At 30.1% G+C, this 26,128-nt stretch overlaps 4 protein-coding genes across 6 annotated transcripts; 1 reads left to right on the forward strand and 3 right to left on the reverse strand.

Annotated features, from left to right (window-relative positions):
• Window positions 1-454: 454 nt before the first annotated feature.
• Window positions 455-2,045, reverse strand: LOC101220618 (transcription factor bHLH147). 2 transcript variants are annotated; one of them, XM_004148751.3, is made up of 2 exons: window positions 1,807-2,045; window positions 455-1,493 (listed from the first exon to the last, which is right to left on the reverse strand). In XM_004148751.3, the coding sequence occupies exon 2, from the start codon at window positions 1,472-1,474 to the stop codon at window positions 854-856; it is 621 nt and encodes a 206-aa protein (XP_004148799.1). In that variant the 5' UTR covers window positions 1,475-1,493; window positions 1,807-2,045; the 3' UTR covers window positions 455-853. The 2 variants fall into 2 exon arrangements, with proteins under 2 accessions (XP_004148799.1, XP_004148798.1); XM_004148750.3 differs by having other exon boundaries at window positions 455-1,593; window positions 1,807-2,038.
• Window positions 2,046-8,635: 6,590 nt separating this feature from the next.
• Window positions 8,636-11,502, reverse strand: LOC105435846. Its single transcript, XM_011658993.2, has 4 exons — window positions 11,341-11,502; window positions 11,115-11,240; window positions 10,265-10,748; window positions 8,636-9,171 (listed from the first exon to the last, which is right to left on the reverse strand). The coding sequence occupies exons 1-3, from the start codon at window positions 11,494-11,496 to the stop codon at window positions 10,299-10,301; spliced, it is 732 nt and encodes a 243-aa protein (XP_011657295.2). The 5' UTR covers window positions 11,497-11,502; the 3' UTR covers window positions 8,636-9,171; window positions 10,265-10,298.
• Window positions 11,503-13,649: 2,147 nt separating this feature from the next.
• LOC101207042 (hypothetical protein) lies at window positions 13,650-14,573 on the forward strand. The gene is made up of 2 exons (XM_004150937.3): window positions 13,650-13,762; window positions 13,845-14,573. The coding sequence occupies exon 2, from the start codon at window positions 13,857-13,859 to the stop codon at window positions 14,181-14,183; it is 327 nt and encodes a 108-aa protein (XP_004150985.1). The 5' UTR covers window positions 13,650-13,762; window positions 13,845-13,856; the 3' UTR covers window positions 14,184-14,573.
• Window positions 14,574-18,107: 3,534 nt separating this feature from the next.
• Window positions 18,108-22,308, reverse strand: LOC101207284 (probable protein phosphatase 2C 42). Of its 2 annotated transcripts, none has more exons than XM_011658994.2 (4): window positions 21,688-22,308; window positions 20,761-21,119; window positions 19,434-19,670; window positions 18,108-18,974 (listed from the first exon to the last, which is right to left on the reverse strand). In XM_011658994.2, exons 1-4 carry the CDS (start codon window positions 22,004-22,006, stop codon window positions 18,759-18,761), a joined length of 1,131 nt encoding a protein of 376 aa, XP_011657296.1. In that variant the 5' UTR covers window positions 22,007-22,308; the 3' UTR covers window positions 18,108-18,758. The 2 variants fall into 2 exon arrangements, with proteins under 2 accessions (XP_011657296.1, XP_004150986.1); XM_004150938.3 differs by having other exon boundaries at window positions 20,761-21,122; window positions 21,688-22,305.
• Window positions 22,309-26,128: the final 3,820 nt, after the last annotated feature.

A 26,128-nucleotide genomic window follows, 5' to 3' on the forward strand; every position in this document is an offset into this window, starting at 1 on the left:
AGCGCTTTACTAAACTCAGACATGACAAAATCCTTTCTACATCCTTCCCACCACTGACCCTTCTCTTTCCATTGTCTCTTTCGTGGGTTGTTTTAGCCCCACTGGAACAACAGTTTCCCCATTTCTAAACTTTACCCACCACAAAACAAAACCAGCACAGCAACTGTAATAATTAAAGGAAGAGGAGAGGAGGGGGGTAAAGGAATTTGATCCTAGAGCTCAAAAAATAGACTTCTTATGAACTGAACATAAATGAAGCCAATTTTTTCAGACAAATCAACATTGAGTTTCCAAATCAAACACAATCCAATCACACAGTGGGAAGAATTGGAATAATAGATGTTAAAAGCTAAGGAAACAAACTTGACTACCCCTTTTGTTTCTTGCTTTTTCCTGATCAGCTAAGCAAAATACTGCCTAACATTCATCAAAACTCTGTTTTCTCTTCTCCTTCTTCTCATTAACTCTGTAGAATCCAGAATGTTATTAAGAGGGTTAATAAATCCACAACAGTAAATCTAAAACAACGAACAAGCTTGAGGAAGTTGAAGATTACAGCACAAATTATGTACGAATTCGAAGTTGTTCTTTCCCTTCTCTTTTTTTTTTTTTTTTTTTTTTTTGGTTTTCTCCTTTATGGGCATAGGATTCCAAAGAAGTTATTCAAGAGGATGGGGAAGAAGATGAGTGAAAAAAAAAAATAGAATATCATGGGGGAAGATGAAAAAGCAGCAATCATATTTAACAGATAATTGCTTCACTTGTATAGAAGCAAGCAAAGCAAAGAAACAAGAAGCAGAAAAATGGTAGGATTTATGGGGAAAAGGAAAACACCAGTGGGAAAAGCGAGGAATCAGCTTGGAGGAGATGAACTAGAGCCTGCAGCAGAAGTTGAAGCCGAGAGCAACTCAGCAAGGGCACTCATGGCTCGAACTTGCATTTCAAGTGCAGCTATGTAATCGGTAGCTTCTTCCAGAATAACCGGCAATGGTTCTTTCCGGCAACCGGGAACCAGCCGACCAAGGACCCTAACTTTCCTTTGTACTGCCGGCAAGGATTTCCCTCTCAACCGCAATACGCTGACTCTAGGTTTCTTTGAGCGGTTGTTTCCAGCGGTGGATGTTGATCTCTGTCTCTTTGGCGCCTTCCTGAACTTGAGCTTCAACCTGTTCGTTAATATGGCTCGACTCCATCTAGTTCTCCCCTTGGCGGCAACGGCAAGGACTCTATCGGCGGCTTCACGTACAGCTCTGCCGCGGCGTGGCGGCGCCTCGTTTGAAGGACCGAGTCTGACTTGATTCAATGCTCGTACTAGCTTAGATGAGTAAATTTCCTGTTGAGCTTGAGATTTCCATTTAATATGATGATTCTGGTTTTGATGATGATCTCTATTGCCATGGCTTTTCTTCTTCTTTTGCTTCCTCGAAGAAGACTCCCGTGCACGATCGGAGTTCGAAAGAACAGATGACGCCATCAAGACGCACCGATCCGATCTTCAGAAAACAAAAAAATGATTCCCTCAACAAATCAATGATTCAAAGATCATCAAACCCTTAATCCAATTCCCCTCCTCTAAATTAACACAACGAATTCCTAAGCAAACAAAGAAGAAGAAGAAAAAAAGATCATCAGGGCATGACGGATTTAGCAAAGCAGAAACGAAAAACTCCGTAACAAAACGGGAAGTCCCAGATCGAGATGAATTTGATAGAATCAGGAAAAACAAGAAAAGGCTATTAACAAACTTGATTGAAAATGGATGAAGATGATTAGAAGAAGGTTAAAAACTTAGAATAAGATGCGTACCTTGAGGGGAATTCCTTGAAGAAATTAAGAGAAATAGATAGAAGTGTGAGTGAAGAAGATTGAATTAGAGATTAAGGAGAGGGAAAAGGGAGAGATGGTTGAAATTGAAGAAGAAATAAATGGAACACGTTCTTATGGTGTCTTCTTCTGCAAGTGGTGAGAGAGAGAGAGAGAGAGAGAGAGGAAGAAGATGAAGAAGATGGGAAATTTGTAGCACGGGATGTTGTTAAAAGGAACCAAAACTAAGATTTATTGCTCTGAAGTTGGACCATGTGACTTGTGTTTTATGGAGCCATAGTCATAGCCAAATGGCATGGGGCTCGTCCCATGGTCTGTGATGACTCGACTGGGTCCACACCGGGGTCTGACTAGTGGGCACTGCCATAAATATTTGCTATTTTCAAAATAGTATTCACCCTTTGGTTTGGTTTTAGATGAAATTGGATCTCCATTTACAGAGTAAACTTTGGCTTTGGCTCCATTCTTAACCATTTACAGATAGTTAGGTTAGTTGAAAGAAAAATAAAAATATTGATATGTCCATCCAAATTCAATACTATACATGTTTGTTTCAAATGTTATTTATATTTTCACAATGCTTCTATAACCATTACCTAACCTATTGTATATTTAATTTCTTTTATTCAAAAAACTCATCATATATATAATTCAACCTTCAATCTTGTGTCGAATTGAGTGGTAAGTTTTTTAAAACATAAAATTTTAATATTTTTTTACTATATTTTGTTAGTAGTTTATACAAACCACTTTTGCAAAAAGACTATTTGTAGAGTAATTTTATAAATACAAAATTGAGAGTTGAAAAACATTGATTAGTATCCTCTAATAAAATTCATACGTTAGAAAAGGGATTAAATGCAAGCAAGTAAGGAAGAAAGAAGAAAATGACATTAATGGTTAAAATAAAGGTTAAAATGAAAGTTGATTGATTTTGAAAACATATGTTTTGTTATCTCAACGTGAAAATCTCAAAACCATCTCGATTTTATTATCTCTCGTTGCTATTTTCTTTTTTTACCTCAATTTGCAACTTTTTTCACTCGTATTTCTTCTTCCACTTCGTTTTGATCTACAATTTCGTTTTTACTTTACTGATTCTTCTAACAAGCCAAAGTAAGAACAAAAAGCAAGAGGAAGAAGAAGCAAGGAAGGAAGGAAGGGGAAGAAAAACAATTGTAGTTGTGTGTGTCTTATGAGAAACAAGGAGAAGGAACAAGACCTGGTTAGAGCATCATATCCTCACACTTGTTTTGGAGTTAAATGGACTTTTTACACGTATTGATAATTTATTTTTTTAACATTTGCTCCAATTTCTGCCATAACTACAAACTTCTCTCAAAAGTTACCTTTTTCAAGAAAAAAAAAAACTAACAAATAGCTACTCCAACCAAAGCATGATCAACCACATCATAATTAAGAGAAAACAAAAGCAACAAAGTTTAAAAATATATATGTTAATGTAAAGATATGATGGATGAATTTTATATATTGCACTTAAGTAAATTTCAATCCAACAATTTGATCAAAACATAATAGCAAAAGTTAAACTACGAAGAATGAGTATTATTATGAAATCATGTATTAAATTGTTTTTTTTTTTAAAAAAATAAACTACAAAACTAATTCTTTCCACTATGAAACTACAAATTTAATCCCTTACCTATGATATTATTTAAATCCACATATCTTCTGAATAAAAGAAAAGAAAGAAAGAAAAGTTGAGGTTTTATTTTAATATCAAGTAATGTTTCAAAAATTAAATTGAAAATTCAAAATGATAATAATAATAATAACAACAAATTAAACCATTTTTATTAGTTTCCAAAAACAGAGGAATTAATTGTTAAAAGTTTAAAAACTTATTAAATATTTTTTTAAAAAAATGGAAATGAAATAAACAGAAATATGAAAGTTAAGTGGTATTAAATTTGTAATATTAGCTATTTTTTGAGTTGAAGAAAGTTATTGGGTTTCCATTTATATTTTCCTGACCCAACAAAAATAGAAACAAATAAACTTTTTAAAAAGAGAAAGAAGAAAAAACCACAGGAAGGAACATGAAACCTTTAATAGAAAATGATAGCTATTAAGGAGCGTGGTCCAATTAAAGCTGTACACGTGTGCATTAAAGACACCTACGAACCCTTTCGATGAATATTCAATGCATCAATCAATTTTATTTATTCTTTTCTTCCTTAAAAAAAGAAGAAGAAAAACGTTTTTAAATAGAATTTCAATTATGTTTTTACTTCTAATTATATAAAAAATGGGAGATTTAAAGTTTTGAAATATTAATTGATGAATGATGAAATCTATCTAATTTAAACTAATATCAAATCATAAAAATGTAGATCACATATTAAGATATATATATATATTATATATATATATATATATATATATATATATATGCAGTAGGAATATATAGTCAAGAAGTTATGAATTGAACAAATCTAGAATGGTATCTTTTAGTTTGTTCAATATTAATTACTCATTTCAAAAATAAGATTTGCAAGTGTTGAAAAGACAACACAAAGAAACAAAAGAAAATAAAATTGGAATTATTGTTACCATAATTGAGTGAGAGATCTCAGGGCCTTCATATCAATTTCACTATTACTTGCAATTAAATAAACATTATTTTGGATTTTTTTTTACCTTCAAAATCTTTTAATTGCTTCCTCCATTTTCTTTCTTTCCTTTTTTCTTTTAAATTTTTATAACTTTTCTATAAAAAAAATTCCAAATTTTAAGAGTATTTTTTTAGGCAAAATATATAGTTTAGTATAGTTTTAGAAAAAAGAAGTTAAAATATCATTTTACTTATTGTAGTTTGAAGTTTGTTTTATTTTAATCATTTAATTTCAAATGTTTAATTTTAGTCTTTGTAACCTCAATGATCTTAAATTAAACTCCTATCTCGAGTTATATTTTTCAATGTAAATTTTAAAAACATATCCATAAATTATATTTATATTTGTTGACATGGAAGAAATATTATTATTTAACTAATTGTAATAAATAAAATAATTTTGAAGGACTGAATTTAAAATTGATTAAAAGTGCCTAAATTAAATAAAATAATTTAAAATACATAAAGGTAAAGAAACCTCAACTGACCAAAATGATATTTTTACCTTAACAAACAATTAAATCAACAATTTTTATTGATAATGAGTTAAAATGTAGTTGAATAGATCAATATTAAAATTATAAAAGATACATATGCTTGTTTTACCTTTAAAAGGTGCTATAAACTTTAGTTAAATTTTGAAAATAGGAACCTAAAATTTGAAAGCTACTTTTAATATAAAGAAAACTTACTATAATTTTTAACATGATTTTGGAAGTATATCATATAAGGAAAAAATAATAAAAATTAGAAATGTGCTTTTAACATTTTGTGTTATAATAAATGTGTCTTAGGATAGCTTAGTAGTCCACAACAAAAGCTCTTCCACTCATTCCATTGAGTGTAGAGCACTTCAAATCAAACTTAAATTTTGATAGATAAGTTTGGTGTGAATTTTAAATAAAGACTTTCCATTCAAAATTGTTCACACAGATTATAATTATCAATAGGTTAATTAATTGATGCGTACATAATTTTAATAAAAACTTCTAAATCAGAGTAGATAAATAGATTTGAATTGATAGGATTATTAATGTTTAAAGGTATGAATTGAAATTTTGTTCTTATTAAGTATAGATTTGATATTTAATTTTTGTTTTGTTGTTAATTAAACATATTTTTTTGTACACATGTTTGCTTGCAATTGACAATTCTTATTAGTTGTCAAATTGTGTTCTGTATCTCAATGTCTTTATTGGAGTTTGTTTAGATAACTTTTTGTGGTTTTGATAATTTATTGGTGACAAGGCAAGGCATAAAGCCAATCAGTAAACACTATGTGGCATAAAAGAATTTGATGCTTTGATTAATACTGATTTTAAATTCTAGGTATGGTCAACTTTTTATTTAGAGCTCAATAACAACAATACTCTACTTGGTTCGATTGTTCAACAGTATTTGGTATTTCCACAACTGTTGTAGTTAAACAAGTCAAGAAAATAGAGAATTAAGCGTACATGTGTTTTAACTATATCAATAGGTCAAGTTAGTCAGGAAATATGTTGAAATTATAATATAAAGAAAAAAACAGTTTTGAAAATGGGGAATAAAATTAAAAAGTGCATGTGATATGTGGGTTTTGTCTATCTGGCAGTGTCTTTATCTCCAACTCCATATTATTTTGTTTTGTATTGCTATGCCCCACCCCTAAAACTTCCTTCACATAAATCTTTCTTCATCCCAATTAATATATACATAGGAATGATTTTCTTTTTTTGTTGTCACAGCTTGAAATTACATTAAAACTTCCACAACTGCTTAAATTGATTACAAGTAAGGAAAAAAAAAACATTTTCAAATGTAAAAAAAAAAAAAAAAAAAAAAACTATTTACCAAATATAACAAAATAAATAAAATTCACTCTAATCTATTCAAGTCTTTATATTTATACATACATACATATATATTTATTTATTTATTGTAATTCTTTTTTCCACTATTTATAAATTATAAAAAAAATCTTTAAGACATTTTTTAAAATAGCAAAATAACAAACTATAACAAAATTTTGAATTCTGTAATGATAGTTTTCGGTTATTGTAGCATAAGAATGCTATCAACAATTTGCACCAGGTTGTAAATATTTGAAAATTTTGTTATTTTTAAAAATTCCTCTATTTTAAAAATATGAAAATTGTATTTAAAAATAAACATTAACTTAATTTTAAATTCTTAAAGGTAAATCACTCTAAAAGCATAAACTTAACAACTAAATATAAGTACAACACTTTTAAATACAATTTTGATTGTTGATTTTTTTCGTTAAATGTTAATCCTATATGGTTTTTTTCTAAATGATAAAAATTCACAAATTATTTATACTTTATATAATTGACAATTTTTTTTTTTTGACAACTTTCTATTTTATAAAATCTATATATTAATATATTAAATAGTTGAAAATAATATCTAAACCAACAAATTTTGACAACCTATCACTTCAGGCAACTTTTTATAACTTTTTAACTTTACAATACAAATAAAGAAGGTAAAAATCCAAAATTGCAATCTAGAAAGAAACTATTTAATCTCGAAATTAACAAATTTCTATAACACCTATTCTTTTACACAATCTAGTTAGGTTGCCATATATTGAACTCTTATTGTTAGCCTTGGGATTGATCGACTAAAACAATAATTCAAACAACCAACTTCACTTCACTTTTTGAGTTATAACTTTAGTCGTTAAATCATTCCATCTTTATCTAACTACTCTATAATCTAATCTCAATTTTATTATCTGATAATGATTCGATTTTTTATTTTAAAAAATGATGATTAAGATAACATTTCTTTTATCTCTAATTTTTTTATTACTTTTATTATTTTTTTCAACAAATCAAATCAAAATTTAAAAATTAATTACTTTTTAAAAATACATGCTTCTTGTTTTTAGATATAATAAAATAAATTAAAATATAACAAAATATCTATATATGTTATAGATCAGGATAAACAACTCCTATCGATATTTATTATAACAAAAGTATTTAAAACATTTTTAGCAATTTAATCATTTAAATTAACTTTTTTTTTTATCATTATGAGCTAACCTAGTAATAAAAAGGAAAGACATACTCTTAAAATCTAACTAAGAGATCACGATTTTCATCCATCGTGGTTAACACCTAGAAGGTTATTAGTTTAATTTTTTAGAAAAATGAATGATTATCAAAAGAGACCTAGACTTTTACTGTGTATAATAGATTTATTAATTCAAATAAATATTTATTTATGAACTAAATTTGATGGGAGAAATTTGCAAATATAAAAATCAAATTTAAAGTATTAGTACATACTTTTTTTAGTATAGAAGTTTATACATCAACATTCATAAACTTTATTATATCTACTTGTGTTATATCTCCCAAATTACTTCCATTACTTTTTATAACAATAATATTAAATATTATTATTAGAAACATTAAAATAAAATGAATTTTAGACATGAAAAATAGTTTGGTACGTTCCAACTTTAAGTATTAAATCATAAATTATATAAAACAAAACAATATTTTATATTTTTTTTTATTAAAAGAGAGACATAAAGATAAGTATAACTGGAAAAACTACAACTCTCATCCTACTCAGAAGAGTCAAATCTTTCTTACGACGTGTCAACATTCCGTCAACAAAAGTTTATAGGCCCTAATAAGGATAGCTATCAGAAGCTAGGGCTAGAATATTATAGAATTAGAATAGATAATGATGAACCTAATCCTCTTTCTGAAAGAAATCATTGAGACCATGTGTAATCAATACACTAGAGAACAAGCCACCGAAAATAAACCTTAAATTATACCTAAACTTTAGATTTACTATAAGAGCCATTATGATTAAGAGGAGAAGTTGCCCCCTCCATGTCAGACACAATAAAGTAGAGGGGACTTGGAGGTTTTATAGGATTTCAAGAGTACCATAAAAGAGGAAGATGCCAAAGCCAGTCACATTCACATTGGGGAAAGAAAAAAATAATAATAATAACAAATTAACAAACATCAATTAAAGATTAATGTTGAGAGAGAGAGATACACACACATACCTGGCAGTTGCATGCATGCAGGTCTGTAAAATTTGTATATATTGCACATTAGCATCAGAAAAGGCCTGGTGATTTAGGACCCCACAGCTTGATTATTGTCATTTGTAAATGTTAACTATGAGATAGTATGATAATTGACGTAATCCTCCTATTTGTATATATAAATATACATATGACAGAATAAGTGTTTGCAATGATAAATAAATGTAGATGATAAAGGTTACCTCCCCAGGAACTAACTCAAATAATTTCAACATAATATTTAGTGTGAGTCGAGTTTGTATCTATCCAAGCTTGATAAATCTCTTTCTATAAAAGCATCTGTTTCTGTATAAAAAGAAAAAGGATATATAAAAATATCTTTCTATAAAAGGAAAAGTTATTTACCACTAGGAAGGTAACATGTACATGCCCTGCCATTCAGAGAACCAGTAGCTTTTTCATAGTGAGTTTAGCCACTGGGATTTACTTAGCCACTGGGATTTACCATCATCATTTCACAGGTATCAACTACCACCACATCCATTAGATGCTTAAACAATACCCACCTTAAGAGATCAACAATTAAAAGAGAAAAAAAAGAGAATGAGCAGATACAAATTTAGAATTATATAGCACACTTCTCGAGGAACGTGAAGACCCTGTGCTTGTGCTTGATTGTTTAGGACATCTGAAAAATAGATTTAAGGCATTTTAATCATTAATTCACCTAACAAATTGTTTGTTTTAGTTAAAACTAAACAACATCAAACAGCAAAAGCAGAGCCTTAATATTCAATGTAATAAACAATAACTCATTCCTTCCAGATTTTCAAGTTACCAAATGGAATAAATACAAGGCATATGTGTATTGGAGTCATCTAAAAGAACTAATTACAATCCAATCCTTGCATAAAATTCCAAAACATATTTCAACTATATTCAGTCAGTTGGCACTAATTTGATCTGTCGTTGCCGACAGGTGATGCCTGCCAACCACTAACATGATCTCTTCAATCAATCAAATATGATAGGATTTCGTTGTTTAGGTTATCAGTTTTTTTGCTAGAGAATATATTTTATAATAGCATACCTGATGAGTTGATGCACTAAAAAGTTGTCAAAAATATGCAACATTCCTTTTTGTTCCTTCTAAAACATTTTTTTCTAAATTCACATTCAAACTACGTGTTTGCATGGCGGTAATCTTTTCATTATCAATATCAGGTTGTGCCAACCACGAACATTTTCTCTTCAATCATTTATATGATTTCATTGTTTGAGCCATCGCGTCTAATAGACGCAAGTGCATTTTATACTTGCATATATGTGATGCACCAAAAAGGAAAAGTAGTTGCCAAAAATATGCAATAATGCTGGAAATGATATACAAATGATTCAGCAAGTTTCAACGAGATATTCCGAATGCAGGGCAGTTTGGATCTTTCCCTAAGTCTCACCATAATAATATTGAATTCTAAAACAAACTGCAATGAATTCTCTAGGCAGAATATAGATTTTGAAAAATGAAAAAAAATAATAAAGTAGAAACTTTGCAAGCTAATTAGCAGTTAAATGATCACCAACTAGTTCATGAGAATGTCAAATAGCGTTAAATCATAATACGGTAACCGTTAAACCTAAGTTTTGATCACCGACAAGTTCGGGATTAACTTTTGACTACAAATTTTAACGTTCAGCAGATTTCTTCTGTAGGAAGAGTAAAGAGGCAAATTCCAAATTCAAAGGTAAGAAGTTACAGCGAGATCAATTTAAGAGCTAACCTTTGATGCTTATACAATGGATTGCTTCGCAAGTTTAAGTTGGCAATGGTCCAGTGAAAGAGCTCTCGACTCCCGAACCGACAAAGAAAGCTTTAGCCAAGACGATGATCCACAGGAATACACACACACAGAGAACATGATATTTGGCAGAAATAAGTTGAGCAATCTGATCTCGCTGTTGAGGTATAGCAAGGAAGTCGTCCGCAATGATACGCATAGATGCATCTATAAGCTTCTTCGACTGATGATCAACATCCGTCGATTGCAGGACTTGAGTTAAAGCACGCCGTATAAAATTCACAGCAATCTCTGCCTCTACTGAGCCCGCGCTTGCTTCATTTATATCATTAGATCCAGAAAAATCAGCTGAAACCTTGTCAAGCAGTTCATTGTCAAAACTGACGACTGAAGATGAAGAAAGATCGGGGAAAAGCGAGGTATCGCAGCAAGCAGAAAATTCCGGATTAACACCTTGCAAGAAACTCTGAAAATTGATAAAAACTAACTTAGATCGCTAAAAAAACTTAGTGCCGTAAATGTCTCATATACTTCGTTTCACCGTTTAGCCGTTAAAAACATCAAATGAATCTCCATACGAATAAAACTTGGGCATAGAATAAATTACAAATCTACTGCTCCATGGTTCGAGATCAATGCCGTAAATGTCTCGTATACTTCGATTCATCGTTTAATCATACGTTAAATACATCAAGTGAATCTCCATACGAACAAAACTTGAGCAAATAACATATTCCAAATCTACTACTCTATGAATAGAGATCAACTAAAATAGAAATAGAAGAACAAAATGAAAAGTAAAACCAAAAACAACAGATGAATCGGAACTTACACTGTGGATATCTGAAATCTGATTGAGGTCTGAGACAGCAGAGATGGGAGAGGAGTTTTCTTTAGAAATTGAGTGGATTTTATCTTCGGAAAGTGATAACAATGTGGCACTGAAGCATTTGGCGATCTTGAAGGAAGTAGAAGGAACAAGTAATGAAAGTAGAGAATAATAATGAGCTGGAAGATTGAGAACGAACAACAAATGAAAATATGCAGAGAAATCGTACCTTCTGAGGCTTCCTTGATGTACGATTTGTGGTTTGTTCTCTCTGTGGAGTTTGATGGTCTTTCATCCTTTTCTCCATTCTTGAAATCGCGGGAAAACTTTGGGGAAGTTCTGAAATTAAGCTTTGGCGCCAACAGATATTGTGCACCATTACCATACGAAACACATAAATTAACGATGCCCCAAAATTTTAAATTTTTAAATTTTTAATTTTAACATTTAATATATATATATACATCGACGTTTTTTCGAAAATAAAACTATTTATGAACTATTTACTTTTTCATAAAACAAAACCACTAAATAAAAAAAATTAATTACCCTCGTTTCTTACTCAAATGTTTTATTTTTTTCAATTTTTCATATATCTATAATTTTAAAAATTTTCTTTCTTTTCTTAGAATTTAATTGACGATTTTAGTATTTTCTTTTTAATAAAATGCCAAAAATCACAATAGAAAATTCGAGAGAAAACGAGGAAATGGTTCTTAAATGGACTCTTTTAAGTATATCTTGAATAGATAATGCATCAATTACTCTTCTAAAGTTTGAATAATATGTATAAGCGTTGTTTCATTTTTTTTAATTCTACCACCTATGTAGATTAATAAAAAGTTAGAGATTTCAACGTAAACATAACTCAGAGAAAAATAAGAAACTAATTTTGATTAATGATTGGTGTAGTCATTCTTACCAGAAAAAAAAGTTGGATAATCTCAATTAGAACATGGGAGAAAGGGTTTGAGCCATTTAGAAGGGACCTCCACCTACAAATTACAATCACAGGGCCCAATGGATATTATCATTAATTTTGGATTGACAACGTATATGGTATCTGTGGGTTAAATGTGTTTAGCTGTCACCAAGGTGATATGAATTTATAAAATTTTAAAGAGTAAATAACGTGAATAGAAAGCCATGAGTTTTTTACGAAGAACAGTCATTCACGAAACATGCATCACAATTTTAGGACAAAATGATGTGATAGTTTGTGCAAACATCTCCATTTTCACTATAAAATAGATTATTGCGATGTTTTAAATATATTGTCTAAATCACACTCATAATACAAAATAATACACCCACTACCCACTCTACGTATGTGTATCAACCTCAACCTAAATATATAACAAAGAACAAAATAAGAAGTGTATTAAAAAACATGAGAGCAAATGAGAATGTAAAACTTGTCACGTATACAGTGTTTTCTATAAAATTGCATTATAAATGAAAACATAGAATTCAAAACTATGACTCTTGGTTACTAAACCTAAGCATAATTCAACAAATTCTTATATCAATATCATGTATACGTTCCAACCAAGTATCAACCTTTCTATTAAGCAATCACATTTTGTTCCAATTAGTCGCAAAATTATGTACTTAATAATTCACCGGAAGCTAGTAGGTTTGATTAGGTCCATAAATGGTAAAAGAAATTGGAGTTGAATTGATTTGTTATATATATGATTAATTTAATGATCTTCAAATCAAATTATTATCAAAACCGAAATTAATTATGTATGAATATCATAAACAACATTTGTGTAGAACATAACATCAACAAAACATAATTCCTAATGTACACGTGGGTTCAAAATAATTTCCTTATATTGGAATTTTAGGGTCCAAGTTGATGAAGATGATTGCGATACAGATATTGATACCTAAAAAATCCTAATATATATATTTTTTATAAAAGAAAAAAGAAAAAATTCTACTCATAATTATTGCTGGCTTAATAAGAAAATGAGGAATTTAAATAACATTGAAAAAGTATTAAACAATATATAATTGGTGATTTAATTATTAAATGGTTGAAACTTAAATTGATGGAAATTGCGTTAATCATAATTACCTCTGGGTGGGAAGTGAGGGATCCCCTTGCCCCCACATTAGTTTTTCTTTTTTCTTTTTTTATTTTTAAATAATAATAATTACTATGAAAAATATTTTAATTTTTGATCAAAACAGGGAGATGTTAAACGAGTTTGGCACATACATTCTTTTTACCTCAATTTACTTAACTTATTAGTCAATAATTTGTAGGATTTATAAATGTTATATATATATATATATATATATTGGTTATGTAAACCCTAAAAATGATATTTTGTAAATAAGGGGCCAATAGTGAAGCGACAAACATATATGGTGTCTCCACTGCGGTTAGTAAAACCCCACTTTTTATTTTTCCTGCATGATGATGAATTCTACAAAGTGCTTTAAGACGTTATTCACAATCTTTATTGCTTTTTTTTAAAAACACTCATGATATTTCTTGTTAATGTTTTCCCCTCTCCATATATATTATCTCTTCGCAGTGTACAAAACAGTGGTCACACTTTTACCTTTATATATATGCTTCATTTTTTCCCTAATTCATACCATATTATCCTTCCAATTCTCAAACAAATCATAAGGTAACTTTTTTAAACATCAAATTCTTTCCTGATTTTGCCTTTTATTTACTGAATTCAAGCTTTGTTTTTCCTCTTCCTTTAGGGTTTTGCAGTAATGATTATGATGAAGAGGGTGCTTCTTCTCTTTGCTGCCTTGTTGTTGCTCCTCATGGCAGACGCTGTTATTGTCGAGAAGAAGGGTGCACGTAAGCTAGCTCAAGGCTTCAGTGAGCGAAGAACCCCCAAAGCAGGAGTGTTCAACGATGCAAATGAGTCTGACCTTGAGAACACTGATGTTGCTCCTGACGACGTTGTAGCTAACAACAACGTTAACGATGACAATGAAGATGACGATGCCAATCTTGGTTATAAAAATTACGGAAAGGGCTCTGATACTGAAACTCACCGATACTTCTCAAGTGATAAGCCATATAGACCCTAGAAAGTCTTTCTAAGATCATCATCACCATTGTCTTCGTCTTCGTCCAAGGTAGTCAATTGTAAAGACATGAAGTGTTTTTCTGTGTTGCAATAAACTGTGAAATGTGCATGGGATGTGCCTGCTTTATAAGAGCTAAGCCCTATAGTTAAAAAGAGATGGTTGGCTTTATATTAAGCATGGCAAGCTTTTGGCATTTCATAGAGTTTGATGTTCGATGTGTGTTGTGAAAAATAGAATATATTTTGAATAATGTGGATGAAATCAAAATATATTATGTGTATCATAAATTATATGCTATGGCGTTATGATTTTGGGTCTTGTAACTATTTTATGAAAGGAAAAATGACTAATATAAAGTTGGTGATGATCTTAATCTTATTATTAGTAATATAAACTTGCCAGTTCATGTTCTACTGATTTTAAGTTTTATTTTATGTGTTAATTATGAATCAAATTTTGTTAAGTTACAAGTTTACTAATAATAGTTAATTAACTTTTAATTTTATTAACTAAATTTATAGATTATTAAACATTGATCAGTTTACATAATTTTGATGATCTTTTGAAATACACTATAGTTTTCTAAGCTAAACTTTTGATCTAGTTGAAGATTGATCAAACCTTTCGTTTAAAAAGAAATGATACGTTTCAATTAAGATTACCGTGATTGATATGATTAACCATGTGTGGTTTTAATAAAATTAGCAAACAATGTTATTCAACACATGCAATATAAAACATTAATTTATGTGTATTAAAGTATTACGTTAATCAAAATATTCATGGTGAATTTTTAATTAATGTTGATGGGTTGTGATTTCTAAATTTTGCAAAGATGGTATAATTTGTTAATTATTGTTTATAATTATAGTAAATTTGTTCATTAACACTTTTGGTATTGAAAAATCACTATCGGCAATCATTAAATGAAACTAATTAATAGAGAAATAATTTTCCTTTTTGGTTTGATAATATATATATATATATGAATGCTCCTTTGTTCCATTGATCTTCATTTAATATCTATATCATGTTAAATAAGTGTTTGAATTAACACTACAAGAAATCAGAGTAATTCTGATGCGGAAAAAAGGCATTGAAAAAAAAAAACGTTGACGTTGACCACCCAACGCCAATGTAAGATTATTTACGTCGGCTTCGAAGATGTTTCCTGACGTATGGAAAATACACGTCGAAAGTATAAATATTCATTTAATGTTTCAACTTTTTCCAACGTGTCTACCAAATTCGTCGGAAAAATTGGAAACTAATTAAATAGTTCAACGTTCCCCGACGTGTGACACATACACGTCAGAAAAAGGTTGGAATATTAAATTAATACCCTTTTGACCGACGTTGCGTTGACCACGTCGTAAGAATCATATAAATAAATTTGAATTATGAACTTTTTCCAACTTGTCACTTATAGCGTCGAGAAAAGGTCATTTATCCCAACGTATTGGAAGATGTCGGAAATTGTCAGCTCTATTTCTTCCTCGTTCAACACAGAAGATAAGACAAGCACATAGAGAAAGTAAAGGAAAGACGATCGAGAGAGAGAGGAGAGAGCTTGCTGTCCTCCCCCACTGTTTATGTCGTCCGTCTTTGTCATTGTCATCCGTGTTGACGCAATCTTTAATTCATTCGTGTTATGTCAGGTACACACGCTTACTGTTTCTCAACCTTTTGCATTTATGTTATTATGGGGAGATGGTTGATGATATGATCAAATCCAACCACTTTTTGAATATCTATTTACTAAATTATCAAAACTCATCTACTCGATTAATTCTGGATTTCTTCTTGCGGATTTTGAACGAAATAAGTTCAAGGGAGATGGACAAAATCGATGTGTTCAAAGGCATACTTGATAACTATGTGTTTGTTATTGTCCTTGGTTCCACCGTCATCTTTCAAATAATCATCATCAAAGTCCTAGAAACATTTGCAACCGCAACTCCTCTTAGTATGTCACAGCTTGGTGATCGGTAATGTACAATAACAAAAAGAAAAAAGAATTATAAAATAATAAAATAAAAGCTTTCCTTGACGTGTAATACACGTTGGAGAAATGGCCAAATAACCCCGGCATTTCGCAATTGATATTGGGGAAGACGTTTTATGACTTCACGTCGGAAAAGACTTCGTTGATGTGCTGACACACATCGGGGTTTCCTTTTCTGACGTCAAACCTCTATATCGATGAACATTACACCAACGTTCGCATCGTGTGTGTCGGGAAAGGTATCCCCAACATTATTTCCCCAACGTCATATATCAAGTCGAAAATACCTTTCCCGACTTATTTTGTGTTTTTTTTTCGACGTCTTTTTATTGAAAAATGTCTTCATTCTTGTAGTGTAGAAAGGGTATAAAATCAAAATGAGCATAATTCAACTTATCACCAACTTTAAAGTTAAGATCCTCGTTTTACATATTTATAGAAAAAAAATTGCAAAATGTTTTCTTTTAAGAAAGAAGATAGGTAAGCAATGTGTTTTTGTTTTGTCAAGAAATGACAATTTTTCCTAAAATCAACAGTTTTATGAAGTTGTATTGATAGTTGTAGACTTGTGGGTAGTTGCTCATTGGAATTAATATTATTTTACAATTTTATGCCATGATTTGTCTAGTTCCAACACCCAACATTGTGTGATAATGTTTTGGTAGATAATACATTTTAGCCTTTTCCAAATTTGTAACACTTTAGTTCTTTAAATTTAATATGAAACCTTTATGATTCGTAAAAATTGAATGATTAATATAATTTGAATTTGAAAGTTTGAATAAATTTAAGAATATAATTGCAATTACCACCCAACCTAACCTATCCAACCTAGATGTGGTTTTTGTAATTTTTTCAAACATCTAGATATATTAAAAATAGATGAATTAATAATTAAACCCAAATTACTAACATCTAACGTATCAATATATTCTAAAAAAAATGTTAAAATAGGATATTAATTTTGTGTATGTATATGATGTAAAATTTGAATTTGAAATGGAGAAAAGAAAAAAGAAATAATGTTGCAACAACTTGAGCACTAATTCAATTAAAATAAGTAAATCATGTGGGCGTGTTTTAGGGAACAGTAACGCCATCTCGAGGAATTAAAAAATCATTAAAATAAAACCACGAATATATTCAATTAAATATACATAAGAATATTATTATAAGGAAAAAAAATAGGTAATTAAAAATACATGATTTATGGTTATCCAATAAAAGCTGTAACGCATCATTAATCAATATCTTCTAAGAAAAAAATAATCATGGGAAACAAAATCATACTCTTCCAGATTTCCCTTTCAACGCCTCTCTATTTCTAAATTCGACAATTTAATATATATATATATAAATAAATAAATCTTTTTAAATACAGTCAACTATCAAACTGAATACAAATTGAAGTTTAATAATTGACTTATAAAAGACTTAGGGTTGTTAATTTGCCTCAGAATGCGTAATTTGTTTTAGGTTCTCTATTTTCAATAGATATGTAGAAAATATTCTAAAAAAATTAAATTACAAATTTGTCTAATCTTCATAATGGCTTGATATCAGTCTACAGTACTTAGAGTTCCAAGCAAGACCTTATACTTTTCTTCTAAAGTCTCATTTCCTAAATGAAAATTGTAAGAACTATCTTATAAAACTATCAAACCTTTTTTTTCAGTTCATCAGACAAACCATTAGGATTCGGTTCTTTTGGACCTTCTTAGTACATGTCAGTAGAGATGTACACCAGGATATTATTTTAAGTTCAAAGACTTGAAAATGTTAAAACGTCCTTGAAAACAAACACTCTGTTAGACATACATAACAAAGATTAACCTAAAAGACATATTTCCATGGTCTTTTAAATTAAATAAAATAACAAAAAAAAAAAAGGTTTTAACACAGAGAGAAACAGAAGGAAATATCAGAAAAATTGGGTTACTGAATTTTTTACTTGAATCCAAAGAACAGCCCCAGATGAGCTTCTAAATATCTGATCTGGGTTCTACATATGGGTGGGTCTGCAGTGTAAATGTTTTGCAACAAGTTATACAAATCTTTCCAAAAAAGGAAAAAAAAGAAAAACTTTTGAAGAGTCTTCAATATGTTTCTTCTTATCAGTGAACCTCTCTATGATGGATCCGGATGTATCTAAATATCAAATTACATTGGATATTTTTCCTTCTTTTTTGACTAAATTATAAAAACTACTCCACAACTCTGCTCCTTTGTCTAAAAATGTCTATTATTTCAAAAGCTTCAATATTACACTTATCTTTCATAAACGTTTCAGAAACTACCATTAGATTGTTGAAAAAGAATTGAACCTGAAAGTAGAGATCGGAATACCAACACTAGTTTCAGATCACAATTTTCATCTACAGTTCTAAATGATATTTACTCAAACGATAGTTTTGAAACATTTACAAAAGATCGAGGAGCAATATTACAAGTTTTGAAAAAATATGTGTACTTTCGAAATAAAGAGCAAAGTTATACGAGTATTTTTTTTAAGTTAGTCGCTCTTTTTTTCTCTGATTTTTTTTTTAATATTTAAGGAACAAAAATTTTAATCAATGATCAAAAGCACTTCTTACTGATAATGGTTGATCTAGGTGGACATTGTTTCTGGATATAAGATCGTGGTTGAAAAATAAAACGATAACACTAATGTCATCGTGGAAATGACGCCGAACTTTCTTGTCAATCTTTCGGAGATCTGAATACCGCATCTCTCGTTTTCGAGCTGCTTCTTGAAGGGCTGCCTTCACAAGCCTTTTTGCACTTCCCTGCATCCAATATCCAATCAAGCAAATGGCAAGAAAGGAGCAAATCAAATGTGCATCAGAAAATGCTTGCAAGCAATCAAAATGTTTGTTTACAGATAATTTGAAACTCAAATCTGAAGTATCACGTTCACCACAACAGAAACAACCCAGTGGCAAAGAAAAGGAGAGATGAATTTTTATTACACTATCTAGTAGGTACATGAGCTTTAGAAAAGATCGTATAGGACAAGGATCCAACACAAAATTTGAAGTTTATAGCCTAATGTATCAAACATTTTTTAACTATAGAATAGAGACCAAATAAACACAAACACAAACTTGAAAGTATACTGACACTTTTTAGAGCCGTGGATTGAATAGACCAAATATAAACAAACTTAAAAGTTCAAGAAATTCACCCTTTTTTTATCATTCTAGATATGAAAGCAACTAAAGAATTGAATGTGGAGAGAAACTTACTGCACGTGGATGATTATGAACAATATCCACTGCTTTTTCATTGGTTAGGTGTTCCCAAAGTCCATCAGATGCAAATATGAGAAAAGAATCGTTTTGATGAAGAGGGTGAGCAATAATTGTAGGTACAGCAGTCAATATAGGCATATCAATTGGCTCAGGAAGCCTAAATTTAGCATTGATTCTTTCATTATTATACTGAGCATGCTTCAAATAGACATCCCCAATGGATCTAGAAACCTGCCATCAGAAAGAAGAAAGTTTAATCATTATCCACACAGATAAAAATGGATTAAAAATAACGAGGACATATAAAGGATTTTGCCAGATGTCTAGCAATTTCTAGATAACGGTCACTTAAGAAATTGAATAAAAATAAACTGATAGTAGAGAACTTCAAAGAGCTCTCACAACCTACAAGAACCGCAAGCAAGAGAGTAATTATTCTGATGCGAACGATCTCTTTTAAAAACCTATCAACCAACCATTAGTGGTTGAATATGCATCATCACTGTCTCCTTGATTAACAATAAATTACAGGGAACCATTTTCTAAAACTGTCTAAAGAAATTGGCACCGGTGAAATAACCACATATAGTGACAAATAAATTGGATTTCAGCTTGAAAGAGAAGGAAAAGAAATTTCAAAAGTAACGAAAAAATCAACTGTAAGCCTTGATAGATATGGTATTTCCACAATTTTTTTGTTCTACCAACAAAAACAATTAACTAATGCCAAACTATGAATTATGGTTCCTCCATTACAGGAAACAATTTCCAATATCTATATAAAAAAATAACATCAATAAATTACACAAACGAAATGACAAATCACAAAGATGTTAGACAGCAACCCCGAAAAAGAATTAACTTTTCTTTATTATCCTTGAGTGCCCAGGTCAGCTTAGCGCAAAAAGAAAAAGATCAACTTTTAACATAAAGAAAACTCGACTATATGCCTTTGCTTTGAAAGATACAGTATTTTTGTTTTATATTACAGCACAAGTCCAGTGATTCCCCAGTTACACTAAAACGATAGCAAGTAGCATAATGGAAGCTTTGGTAGTTTTGGGAATTAGATAGAGTTTTGAAATATGGCCACTATACACTGAAATTGAAGTGTGCAGGAAGTATCATTCCTTCACAATCTTAATGTAAGACTGGGGGAAAGAATTGAAATATCTTGACCCTTTCATGATACCTAATCTGAAATTTAAATCATCCTATGATTATATTAAGATCGGTATGCTACAAGACAAGAAAACAGATTCTAAAGTTGTACGCCAGATATTATATGCCTGAGAACTGCAATAATGACAGTTATTTTTACCTGTATAATTCCTTTCACTCTCCAAACTCCATGTCTTTGGACCACAATTTGAGGGTCATTTGGATGCATCTCGCTTAACTCTTGCCTGATTTCGTCAAGATTTGCATTATGCTCAGTTGATAATTGAATGGCAGCAATCTCACCAGTGTTGCCAACTTTCTTCCCTAACACAGCACGAGAATCCCCCAGGCTCGCAATGTAGAGTGTCTGCTCGTGTATAACCCCTACTAGACAGCACGTCCCAACTGTTGCTATCTGGGGTTGAGTACTCCATAACTCTGACACGACAGCCGTGAACCCTTCTTCTGTTCGACGAAAAGCGTTCAGAATGGTTTCACGAGTCACCACTCCCTGATGTTCTTCTGAAATTAAAGCATCAAAGAAGTTAACGAGAATGTCAACCTAACCATCCCCTCCACTCTATTTAAGAAGGAAACGATCAAAAAGAAAATTTCTGGCATTCAAAAATATTTTAGCTTTTGATAAGTCGTGAGTAATCAAGGAACACAACGACGAGTGTCATTTGAAAACATACGCGTAAAATTATTTAAACTATGTATAGAATCATCAGCCAATCAGAGGAAACGTGTATCCACTGTCTTCAAACAAAACCCAATACACAATTAAATTCCATTTAGCTACCCCAATCTCCTTCAACTTCATAAGCTATATAATCTACACTAAACTCAAAGACAGTAATCAATCACAAACAGTAATCAGTTTCCGACGGAGAAAAATAGCAAAAAGCAAAAACCCGCAGTTCAAATAACAAAGAAAAATAAAACAGATCTAAAGATGAGTAACAGTAGAGACAATGATTAATAAAACGCAAGAAATCAAACCAAAAAAAGGGGGGGAAACAAAACACGAGGGCGTTGAAAACAACAGGAAAGGAAAAAGAAAGATGAAAAAGAAAAAGAAACGAACCTTGGAAACGTCTAAACAAGTTATCACAAACATAACGAGCAGCGTCGGGACCGCCATGACCATCGTAGATACCGAGGAAAGTACCAAAAGGGCCAGATTCAATTTGGCTCTGGTCTTCAAGGACTTGGTTGGCTTGAACAACAGCCATGGAGAAGTCACCGGAAGCATAATGACCATAATCATAGAACCAAAGTAAGGTGTCTTTGGTGTCTTTGGCACCACAATTGGTCCCAATAACACCAACAGAGGTGAAATTATCAGTAGGATGCCCAAAAGGCTTCCAACAAAGAGAGAGCAGATTCATGAATTCCCGGAGCATCCCACATCTCTGAGAGATGAAAACCCCCTCCCCCCAAGTAAGTAAGAACCCTAGGAAGGTTTGGTGATGATGGGAATGAAGAAATGAAGACAAAAAATGAAACCCTAGAAAAGATGAAGAAGATGAAGATTTGTGTGTTGGGTTGTAGAGAAACAGAGAAAGGTCTTCGCCTCAATTCTCTTGTGGGGAAGAAGAAGAAGAAGAAGAAGAAGAAGAAAGTGCTGTGGGGAATCCTTCTTCTTCACTTCGCTCTCTCTTTTTCTCTCAACTTTCCTCTAATTTTCCCGTTTTTTTTTTTTCTTTTTTTTTGGTTAAGGTTTTGGAAATTTCTAACATTCAACTTTTCCGTCAATAATATATTTTGAGATAATTGCAAATTTTCGTTATATTTTGAAAATGTTCCAATAGAATTGTTTTCACTTTATGGCATTTTAGTAGTTGATTGTTAAATTCTTTTTACCAAATTACCAGAATATATAATCTTTCTTCATTTCAATTTGATAGAGATCGAACTTTAAAAAAAAAAAACACTAACTTTGCTATTTATTGTACAAATACTTATATTATCTTAAGAATTACAATATTACTTCTAAACCTTTATAAGCATCTAACAATTATTGAAGTACAAAATTGCTATATGTTTAGAAATTTGAGATCTCAAGCATTGTGTCAATAAACACTATTCCAAGTCATAAAAGATTAAGAATAGTATTAAGAAACAAAATTCAAAAGTACTTTTTTACAATTTAGTTTTTGTGTTTTTATGATCTCTTTTGATTTTGCGCGTATTGGAAATTGATTTTCTTTTTCTTGTTTCTCAAAAAAAGGAAAAGAAATAAAAATCTAAAAGTCCGCCGCGTTTTCTCTCTCTCTAACTGCTACGTTAGATTACACGTTTACTCTTCCTGGGCTGGGCTTTCTCTTTCGTCTCAAGCCCATTTTATTTGGGCTTAGCCCATCCTCTCTCGCCCAATATCATTGTTATACCCTTAATTGATATTTTTAAAAGTGTGTTTAATGTAATTACTCGAGGCTTATAATATTATTTTGGTCCATGTATTTTGAGGATTGTTAATTTCTATTTTATTAGACTTTGTATTTTTTAAAAGCTAATTTCTAAATTGAAAATGGTGGAAATAGCACCATTAGGTGAAAATTAATTGCGAGTGGGCAAGTATGATATAATTTAAATAGTTGTATTGATTTAGATAATGTTATAGTGATGTGTTGGGATCAAACTATATATATATGTGTGTATATATATCGTAGTACCTATACTATGTTTAATTTGTCTCTTTCTATTTACTTTCAATATTACAAATTATATATCTATATGTTCACTGTCTTTATTACAATTTAAAATTGACAAAATCAATTTAGAATACACAATGATACAATCCATCAATTATTAGTTTATCATAAAATCTCAATTCCATCCATAAACTTTATCACATTTTGTTTTTACCATACATCTCTTTATAATTAACTCCAATAAACTACATTTCAATTTCCTTTCAAATAAACATAACTTAATTGCCTTAAAACTTCTACTCCGTCCGTAGTGTCCAAGCTCGAGATTTGAAATGTAAATCCAAACCTTAGGTCCAAGACGTTATAAACGATATTAAATTAATAGTGTTTCTCTTGTAAGATTGTGGTTCAAATGACAAACTAAGAAGAAGTGGAGAGAAATCTCGATAACATCAAAGTATAGTTAAAAAAAAGTTTAAAAGAACTTAAAGTTAACTTACCTATATCAACAAGACACAAACATTTCTTTCCAACAGTTCAATTAAATTATAGTCTAATAAATTCAATTTTACGTCGGATAAATATTATGATAATTTTTGAAAGATGAGATGAATGTATAGGATTAGGGACCATAAATGTTACCTATGTGTTTGTTTGCCATTTTGTTAGGATGGTCATTGAAAAAAGAAGGTATTAATTAAGAGTTGTTTAATTAGGGAAATGAGTAGTTAAATGGAAGTGGTGCGTATGGGCATACGTATGCATGTGGATATTTCACGTGCAAACCCCCATTTGGCGCCCACGTAATTATTCTCACCTTTTCTTTTCTTCTTTCTCTCTTTTTATAATTAATCTAATTAACAAATCAACAACAGGTACAAAAAAATTATAACTCCACTATTTTTCGATCTCGTTTTAAGTTTTAAAATGTCATATGAGTTTAATTTGAATTAGTACAAAAAAAAAAAAAAGTATGTATCAAACTTTTTTCAATCAAAACATTCTAAAGAATGAGGAAATAAATTTTCAATTTAAAATGAAAAAAGATCGGCATATAAAAGGCGCGGAAAAGTGGATGAAACTTGTGATAGAAATGAGGCTTTTTGTGATGATCATAACTTAAATTTAGATTTTAGGTTTTAAGATATGGTTTTTTTTTTTTTTTTAATTTGGTCTCAAATATTAAAATGTATGTTTAATTAAATCTTGATTTTTTTTTATTTTGTTAAATTCTCGTTTTAATCTCCAAGGTTTATGAATGATTGGGAGAGAATTTTTAAATATATTGGGATAATTTGCTATATTTTATAAAATAATTTAAGTTCATTTGGTTGTATTTTAAAATAACTCAATTTTAACACAATTTAAAGCTAAGGCTGTGAACAAAAAATGTAGGTGAAAATGTTTAATTTTTTAAACGTAAATTAATATTAAAAAGATTTAAAAAGAAATAGTATATTATATTCCCATGTGAGTTTAATTGTTTATTTATTCTCAACATTATTTTATTTTTTCTTTCTACATTTTCCGATATTATCTATGGATGATTAATAATAATTTTCAAATGATTTATGCATTTAATTTGAGTATTTCATATTAACTATTAGTCCATCTTCCATTAAATCTTTAAAATTAATGATATTTATTGAGTCTTAAATAGTTTCTTTAAGATATACTCAAAATACGATCTAATTATATCAAAACGAGTAATTGACGTGGACTTTTTCTCCATTCAAATTGAAAGTTAGATTACATTTCTATTTTGTCACTGTTTATTATACCGAAAATAAAACATAGTCGTTTCTAATTCCTCCAATAATTTTGGTTGTTATATTTTATGTTGTTAATGAATTATTACAAAGTTTTCAACCTATTTATTCTTAAAGGGTTTCTCTTTTTAACCATAATCATAATCATTTAGTGGATTACAAACGCTTTTCAACTAATAAATTGATGTATTGATTATAAAAAACTAAGGTATGTACGATTGTTATTTAGCCTTGACTTTGTGTTTTATATAATCGAGTGCATTTACTCCATCCTCATAAGTCAAGTAACAATCTCACTTGATCACATCTGCATTCTGAACCTAGATAAACGTTAACATTGATTTTCAAAATCGATTTAACGAATTTACTTGACTTTTATGTGTTGATAACAATGAAAGCTTTGTATTTTTGAAAAAAGTTGTTGAATTTTCATTGAGATTAACGTTGGTTGTTTGCAAAATATAATCAACCGTTGCTTACTACAAACATTCTAAAAAAAGTTGGATTTTCATCCCAAGTGTAGATGACCTTAAGGTATAATTATGTATTTATATGATGTAAATGGTATCTAAAGTTATCCCTAATATTTTTTTTCTTTTTGGATTGGGTTTAGAAGTTTAAGAAAAGTGGCCCAATCGCGACTTTTATTTGGGCTTCCAAAGATCTTGTATTAACTTTTCTCTCAATTTTTGATGGATTCTGATTAAGTAGGTTTGTAATGTTAGATATCATTAGAAAAAATAGATTTTATAATTAATAACTTTTTCTATATACCAATTTCTTAAACAATTTTGTAAATATAGCAAATTTTGTATTTTTTTTAAACTATTTTAAAATTACCATTGTTTTAAAAGAAATCTCCACAATTTTCTCTCTCCACGATTTTCTCCATTTTTCATCTTTACCGCCGTTTTCTCTATTCTCTATATTCACCGTCTTTTTCTCCTTTCTCCATCTTTACCATTGTTTCTTCTTCATCTTTTTTGTGATTTTCTCCTATTTTAAGATCATTTCTTCTCTCCACGATTTTCTTCCATCTCACTTGATTTTGTTCAATTCAATTAATTTTACCAATATTTTTATATTTAAAAATGTGTTTAAT

Source organism: Cucumis sativus, chromosome 6 (assembly GCF_000004075.3).
Source record: "Cucumis sativus cultivar 9930 chromosome 6, Cucumber_9930_V3, whole genome shotgun sequence".
Classification (NCBI taxonomy): domain Eukaryota; kingdom Viridiplantae; phylum Streptophyta; class Magnoliopsida; order Cucurbitales; family Cucurbitaceae; genus Cucumis; species Cucumis sativus.

Excerpts from the sequence above, each read along its gene's own strand:
- LOC101207042 (XM_004150937.3), top strand. The coding sequence starts at position 13,857 with ATGATTATGATGAAGAGGGTGCTTCTTCTCTTTGCTGCCTTGTTGTTG.
- LOC101207284 (XM_004150938.3), bottom strand. The coding sequence starts at position 22,006 with ATGCTCCGGGAATTCATGAATCTGCTCTCTCTTTGTTGGAAGCCTTTT. Across the intron at positions 21,123-21,687 it reads CTTGTTTAGACGTTTCCAAG|AAGAACATCAGGGAGTGGTG; the intron begins GTTCGTTTCTTT and ends CTTTAATTTCAG. Across the intron at positions 19,671-20,760 it reads GAGTGAAAGGAATTATACAG|GTTTCTAGATCCATTGGGGA; the intron begins GTAAAAATAACT and ends TTCTGATGGCAG.
- LOC101220618 (XM_004148751.3), bottom strand. The coding sequence starts at position 1,474 with ATGGCGTCATCTGTTCTTTCGAACTCCGATCGTGCACGGGAGTCTTCT.
- LOC105435846 (XM_011658993.2), bottom strand. The coding sequence starts at position 11,496 with ATGGTAATGGTGCACAATATCTGTTGGCGCCAAAGCTTAATTTCAGAA. Across the intron at positions 11,241-11,340 it reads CATCAAGGAAGCCTCAGAAG|ATCGCCAAATGCTTCAGTGC; the intron begins GTACGATTTCTC and ends ACTTCCTTCAAG. Across the intron at positions 10,749-11,114 it reads AGATTTCAGATATCCACAGT|AGTTTCTTGCAAGGTGTTAA; the intron begins GTAAGTTCCGAT and ends ATCAATTTTCAG.